The 8,257-nt window shown below is 31.0% G+C and overlaps 1 protein-coding gene across 1 annotated transcript; it reads right to left on the bottom strand.

The window, feature by feature from the left end:
* Positions 1-6,272: 6,272 nt before the first annotated feature.
* On the bottom strand, positions 6,273-7,430 carry LOC149259946 (F-box only protein 6-like). The gene has a single exon (XM_089455878.1). The coding sequence runs from the start codon at positions 7,428-7,430 to the stop codon at positions 6,273-6,275; it is 1,158 nt and encodes a 385-aa protein (XP_089312004.1).
* Between the last annotated feature and the right edge of the window lie 827 nt (positions 7,431-8,257).

The following is an 8,257-nucleotide window of genomic DNA, read 5'->3' as shown; positions in this document are numbered from 1 at the left end:
AAATTTCATATGCCTTCATAGACTTTTGCAGTCAACTCGTTAAGTGAAGATGGGTTGCTTTTATTATAAATAAGGGGATCTCATACACAAATTTGGCATATGGCTTTATATCTATATATATATATATATATATATATATATATATATATATATATATATATATATATATATATATATATATATATATATATATATATATATATAGTAAAACAAACATGTACATCAACATATGCATAAGGGAATTCCTATGGCATACAACCATTAAAAAATGAAACTACCAAATATATAAAAGAAATTACATTTTATTCATCTTTGCATAATGACAAGAAGAAAACCATCCATTTCCATAAATTATCTCTAAAATTTATGGATAGAGCATCTCAAAAATCTTGAACCAAAAGAAGAACTATGTTCTTCACCCAAAAAGCCAGAAAGTAAACACCTACAATAGCATCATGATCTAGATATGTAATTGAGAAAGATGATCCTTCTCTTTATTTATTTTCCATCTTTCACTATCCAAGACGAGAGCATCGTTGGAGAGAATGTCCATGAGAAAGTTCCTTATATTCTAGATGTGGTCAAGAAAAATATGGTAAATAACATGAATGTTTTGTATATTATTTTGATAAAGAAGAAATGTGAAATTTCTCAAATGGGCATCTCCGGTTATCCAATTTATGACCACCTGTGAATCCCCATATAAATGGAGAGATTATTTCTTGAGATGGCTAGCAATTTAATAAGGTTGAGAGAAAAAAGTATAACATAATTATTCATGGCCTAGACAATATTTTAAGAGAAAAAGAAAGAGTGGGAGTTGTTCATGTAGATGACACCTCATGCCCCACTCGAGAAGGGATTAATTTGAGTGTCACCATCAAAGAAATCCTAGGGAATATCTTGTTTAATATCTATCTATAAAGAAGGCATAGAAGGATTAGTTTTTTGTTTGGAGTCAAGAGAGTTCTACAGAGCCAAATAATGTAAAGCTATTTTGAGGAAATAGGGACCTTGGTTTTCAAAAAAATCTTGATCCTTATAAACCCATATTCCCATTCCACCACCAAAGGCAAAGCCGTGTGAAGGGAATTTCATCTAGTGGAAAAACATGTTTTATGATAATATTCAATAGTTGATCATTTTCAAACATATGTGGGGCCTTCTAGATTCTTTATTACTTCCCATACCATCTAACTAAAACGAAAATTTGTAACCATAATGGGAGATTATTTTAGATGCCGAAAGACATATGGGGCATGTACTTGGTCCCAAGAAGGATATTTTCTAAAAGATATCCCAAATTAGAGCATTGTTTCTAATAAGCAGCCAAATAAAAGGTTTGGCTTTTGGGTGGCATATGAGCTTCAAACGTTTTTTCCCCAATAAAGGTGGTTATTTAGGTCCTTTTGGATATTCCAGGCTAAGATATCAATACTTTGGGGAGTATCAACCATGGGGAATATGATTCCAGGTAAGCATGTCAACATTATATGTTAATTACATGGGATTGATTTGGTGTTGAGATGTATTCTTTTCACTCTAAATTTGATTTGTGCATAATTTTAAGTAATTGGATGATATAAAATGTTGCAAACTAGAGTCTCCTCCCCCACAGAGATTTGATTTAAAATGAGGATACTATCTTGATGTAAAAATTGGACGAGGGGTTTGAGAGGATATGATTTTGAAGTCTCACAATCCATAGATCCTTACGAATGAGGATGTGTTTCCTCTTCCCACATTCCATCTAAGACCCTTTCCAATAATAGGAAAATCTTGAATAATATCTTTCCAAATGGGAATGACATTCTTGGGTTATTTTTTGATGATCTAATCCATTCTAAAATGAATGAAGGATATATATATTTTTCATATATTAATTTTTACCAGAGCCCAGTTCCATGGATGAGATGTCATACAACTTTTTCCACAAGTGTGCTAGAGAACCAATGAAATTTTTTTAGTCACAGTCCTCCTAATAATTTTGCGGTGGTTATTGAATTCCATGTTGTGAGAGTAAAGGGACATGATTTAAGAATCCATGAAAGGGAACTCTAATAAATTGGAAATGCCTTAATTACTTATTTGCAAAATACAAGTCTTCTTGCACGAGAGAGCCATATGTTGCACCAACCATTTATTATTTTTCAAGTCTTTGCTAAGAGCTCAGACTAATCATATTTTTAATAATTGTTTTGTTTTAAGGAAGAAACCTAGGTACTTTAGCTCAAATTTCTTCTAGTGAGAATTAGTATAGAGGATGTTCTCCAAGCTTAAAACTTTAATCTTTAATAGACCATTTCCATATAATGAGGATTTGATATATATTATAACCATTGCATAGGAAGTTGTAAAAGTATTCAAAAGGTTCTTTAAATAGAGTATGTGGTCCAAATGTTCGTTCAAAAATATTAAGATGAAGTCCACAAATAATAGGTGAGATATGGAACAATGTTGATTGATAGAGATACCCTTGAAAAGGTTACTTTGCTTGTGAGAGGAGTTGTTCAGGACCTTCAGCCAAAATGAAGATAATGATATTCAATAAGGGAAATACTTATATGAGTCCTCTTTCTTGGCTAGTAAAGGGTGAGGTAGCTCCAATTATCAATAATGCTAGAGATAACAAGTTGATATGGGTAAGAATCCAAGAAAGAAGGTGGAGAAGAACCCAAAATGCAACATTAAGAGCCCAATATAAATCCAATTGACTTGGTCAAAATATTTTGTTAAATCCACCTTTATATGATTTTTCGAAGATGCTTCATGTGGATAGTGTGTATAGCTTCATGTGCCAATCCAATTTATTCATGGATTTGGAAATCTTCTAGGAAACTCAATTTCTCAAGGGAGATATGGTGCAATAAAATGGGTTTAAGGAAAGTGAAAATATTATTTTCTATAATATTATAAATGACATTACATAGGGAGATATACTTTACTTCAAAAGAGGTCAATTTGTTAGATTTTAGAACGATGGATAAGAAAGTTGAATTGAAGGAGGCCTACATGTTTTCCTTAGATCTAGAATAATTTACAAGTCTTAAAGGATCTTCAACAAGAAATTTAAATTCTTGATAAAATTCAATGTGGAGACCATCTAACCCAAGGCTTTTCTCTTTTTGGAAACTATGCATATTCCTTTTTTATTCAAGATTTGTAACTTCATCCATCAAAGCATAATTTCCATATTGGTAAATATAGCTAGGGAAGAGGCTAGCAACCTTTAAGATCTTTCCAATAGTTTTTATGTAGTCTTGATGGAAAACCATGTTAAAATAAGTGTGTTCCTTAATTGCAATGTCTTCAAAGGAGGTGCCCTTGGATCCATCATTCATTTTTATAACCCAAATCGTATTAATTGCTTTAAAATCTCTATAAATTATATGGAATTACTTTTTGTTATCATCTCCATCCTATAACCAAATGGATCTACTTTCATTCTCCAAGATTTCTCTCTAACAAAAGGAATTATTTTCCTTTTGTCCTCCATGGCTTTCACCATCAACTTATTTTCTTAAGTCAAGGTCCTTGTACTTGTAAAAGGAAGGGAGTTTCTATATTAGAAATGGATTTGTGATCATCTTCTCTCTTTCTCCTTCCCCATGATGCAATGGGTTTCTTTGAAATATTTAAGATCTATTGAAATTAAATCAAAGGATACTCCCTTAGATTTTTGTAGTATGGGTTCCAGGCCCTTTTGATCACTTCTAGGAGAGAAGGAGCCTTAAGAAAATAGGGACTATTTTTGAAGGGACTAGGCATTTATGGGAAGCATGATAAAACTCAAGGGTAATAGGATGATGAGTCAAATCCCCACTAGTTGAGACCCATTGTCAGAGGGAAAAACATATATTGAAAAGGTCATTTGAGATTATAAATCTTTCAATTATTTTTGCAATATGGGATATCCAACACTATTGTTTTTCCATGTAGGAACAAGCTTTGGAGGAATCATATCAAAGAGGCAGTCCATAGAGGGTTCGAGAGAGTAGCAAGGCAGTAAGTCTTTCAAGTTCCTAGAGAGAAGTTTAGATGCTCCCCAATTATAAATTTTGCAATAGGAAAAATCTAATTCTAAGTAATAGAAGGCCAAAACACATTATTTTTAAAATATGGCCTGTATATTTAGAACTATAATGGGAAAATAATAACTCGGAAATCTTAAATCCAAATCCAACACGGAATGTATGGACCAAGAACATAAGCACTAAACATAGAAATCCTTCCATCTTGTCATAATTCCTCTAAATTTGTCTAAAGCATCAAGAGTCATGAATCTCTAGGTAGGGAGAATAGTATGTAATTATGGGACATCCTTTTCACGATCCAAGATCTCTTCCTAAAGAAAGATGATATTTGGAGAGTGAACATCGACAAGACATTTTATGGTCAATTTTTTGGAGGGATTGGTTAACCCTCTATAGTTCAAGGAAATATTGTTCATTCTAAAAACCAGGGGCCATTCACTCTAAAGGCTCAACTGATCATTTTTTGTTCAATATATCTAGAATATATCCACACTCATACACCCACATTTTATATAATGATAGTAATTGATTTCAATTTAGGTAATCTAAAACAATCATTATTATTTTCTTGATCTAAATTTAATTTACAAATCATATGTTAAATTCTTAATAAATATATATTTAATAAACCATTTTAGATCTATCTTAACTTTAAAGATCAAATAACATAATATAAATTAATTAATAATAATTAAATTATTTCTAATAAAATATAATAATATAAATCTAATTAATTTAGTTTTATTTTGAGTTAGTTTAATCCCATTCACTAATTCCTCAAAATTGCAAAACAATTATTAATACCGTTAATATCACAAAGTGCAATCACATTATCTATAAAAGTTCAATAACGATAAACCTCGAAATCATAATGAAATATAGAAACTGCTCTCGCCTTCTGAAAAAATAAAATTAATTGGAATTCATGCTTTTAAAAAACTATAGTTTGTTAATAAATAGAATCCAAAATCACTTGTAATTTATTGTTTGTTTGTTAATAAATAGAATCCAAAATTACTTGTAATTTGATTTAGTCAGAATAATTTTATAATATAAAATAATAAATCATGAGAATATTTTTTTTATAATATATAGTAGAAAAATTAAAATTCTCAATATTTTTATTTACTTTATTTAATAAAAAAAGTTAAATATTAATAATAATTTTTATTTTTTAAACATTAATAATAACTCTGAGGTTTTATTAATATTTTAAATTTCCAAAGCTAATTTTTTATATTAAATAATTTGTATTAAATAGAGAACATTTTATAATAACAAAACAAAAAATATTAAAATATATAGAATTTAAAATAAATTATATCATATATTATGATTTAATTTTTATATATTTTAAATTATTGTAAAACTTGAGTTTAGCCGTTTATTTGTTTTTTAAAAAGGTTAAATGGTTTAAATTTATAAATAAAATATGTATTAATATGTATTGTTTATAATGATGATGATGATGGTTAAGGTACAACCAAACATTGGTCTATCGGATCTAAAGAAACAAATTATTTATTTTGATTTAAGATTTTATTCCTATACTCAAAAAGCTTGGAGAGAAGCCTCATGAGCTCATTATAATTTTGATATTGTAAAAGGCAGGAAGGTCAATACTCTAACAAAGATTGTGAAAGTGAGATCTAATGTGGTTGTACGGGGCACTCTAAGAGGAAGCGGTTTTCATCCTTGACGTTGCTATTCTCACATATATGGTAGATCCTTTCCATCCATTGTGTTTTAGGAACTGCCCAACCACCTGTTTCACTATGGAGCTCATTAGAATTCGTTCTAATCTTTGCTATATTAATTTTCTTCTTTGAGCTAGTTAAAATAGAGAGATATTATTTTTGATATTCTAGGGTGAGTGAGGTTAATTATCTTCTTATAATAACTTAATTTTCTTTATATAGATATATAATTTTAATTACCAAATATAATTAGATTTTTTATTTCAAAAATAAAGAAATCTCATACATCACTTTAATATTTTTAACATTTCTTAACTAAAACATTTTTATATTAATTTATTATTATAAAATTTAAATTATTATAAAATTTAATCTGGAGTAAGTTTAATAGCTAAAATTATTTGTTTTCTTTTAAAAATTTATAATATATCTCAAATTTGTAATTTAGTAACTGAGACTTACTCCTGTACTATAATGACCTACAGATATCTTCGTTAAAATTTGAAACCGTGTTATTTTAATCGAGTTTCATCCTGGCAAATCAATCCACGTTCATGTCGAACCTTGGTGCAAAGCCAAACGGAGGACGAGAATCGAAAGTTTCAGCTCCGGGAAAGGTACAGTCGGGCAGCACACTCCATGAATTCTGGGCCAAGTTGTAAACTGCGATCTGCTTCCATCCAAATCCTCCGAACCTGAAGTAGATGCAGTCCCTCATTCCGGCACAATGAAGAAGTCTCCGCAGCTCTCTCACAGTTGGCCTCCGCTCTAAAACAGTTGGAGGCATCGTCGCAATCAGTTCCCATTTTGGTACTGCGTCCCCTATAAACTCCCATATAACCACTCGCATATCACCGAATAATGCTGTTCTGTTATTCATCTCCGCGGCCAACAGGATCCGCGAGCCGCAGCTAACGAGGTAACTGAACAACATGATGTTATTTTCTGGCGATGGAGGCAATGGCACAAAGATGCATGTCCCCTCTAGCATGTTGAACCTCACAATGCCTTCCACACCGCCTGACAACGCCAAACTATAGAAGAAGTTGAGTCCGGAAAAAACTAACCCCCCACACTCTTTCACAGCTGAATGTAATGTCAAATTCTCCTGGAAGGCTCCCGCAGTGTTCCAAACCTTGTGTGATGAGTCGTAGATTTCCACTATATGCCGTGGCAGCGTTCCGGGTCTGTGCACCACCACCACTTTGTACCCATCTTTCCCTTCCTGCACGATCCCTAACTCGCCCTTTAAATAATGTTCGCCGAATGTCAGGTGTGAAAGTGTAAAGCATTTCCCTGTTAAAGGATTGCTGACAAAGATGGAGTCGGTGAACACGCTTCCAATCAAGAACAGGCCGGCGCCGGACGCGATGTAAACAAAGAAAGCTGCACCTTCTGTTTTCTGTAGAGAGGAAAGGGATAAACGGGAGCTCTTCCAACTTTGTGTGAAGGACGAGTATGCGAAAGAATCAAGATGGAAATCCGCGGCAACTAGCATTAGCAACGGATGTTTGTTAGGAGGCGTCTCACGCCATTGTGTAGTAATAAATCTGGTTGATGAGAACAGTGCTTTCCATTTTTTGCAAACCCTAGAGAATCTACAGAGATAATCCACTGGTAGCCACGCTAATATGTCTTCAGTTAAATCATCTGGCAATTCACAGAAGTCTGAGAACTGGCCAACATCAACCTCGCCCATTTCCAAAAGTACAATCAGACCGTACACGACAACAATTTCCAAAGCTTTGGTTTTCTACGATAAATGTAACAGAATTTATATCTTGCAAATTGATGATACGATTAGCTGCGACTCTACATGATAAAATCAGGATTTCTTTGTCTTTAATAATTATAATAATAAATATCAGGATTTCTTTGTCTTTAATAATTATAATAATAAATATCAGGATTCCTTTATTTTTAATAATTAAATATTTGGATAAATTTTAAAATATTCAAATAAATGGGAAGGCTAAAATTTAAAACTAGTTTATATTTATTTTAATTTTGATTTTTTTGGAGAGGATCAAATCGGGCTACTTTAAAAAAATATTTGCATATTAAGAAATTTAATGGATTTAAGTTTGGTAAAAAAATTTAACGCAGATCTAGCTTTACTTAATTATAAATATAATTATTAATTTTATGTTTTTTTTGAGCTAAATCAAAATGTTAAACATTACAAGATCTCTACCATATTATACTAAAATCAATCTAACCTTATTTAATTATTAATTGTAATTATTAATTTTATGTTTGTTTTTTTAACCAAATCAAAATATTAAACATTACAACAACTTTACCATACTATAGAGGTTAAATTTATTTAAGAACCTCAAATATATATATATATAATTATATTAAAAAGTGGATTAGGTAATGAGAAATCTTGGATAAAATTATAATATTATAGTATTATATTTTACTGGATATTTATTGTCACCACCTCTTAAAAAGTGGGGTGCTGAGAAATACTAATTATAATGCAATATTATTACATTTTACCGTTTACATAATATTTCTCAT

The sequence above is a fragment of the Pinus tabuliformis genome, chromosome 6 (assembly GCF_031772625.1).
Source record: "Pinus tabuliformis cultivar Carrire ecotype Pingquan chromosome 6, CPIR1, whole genome shotgun sequence".
NCBI classification, from domain to species: domain Eukaryota; kingdom Viridiplantae; phylum Streptophyta; class Pinopsida; order Pinales; family Pinaceae; genus Pinus; species Pinus tabuliformis.
This window is presented reverse-complemented; position numbering and strand designations above follow the sequence as displayed.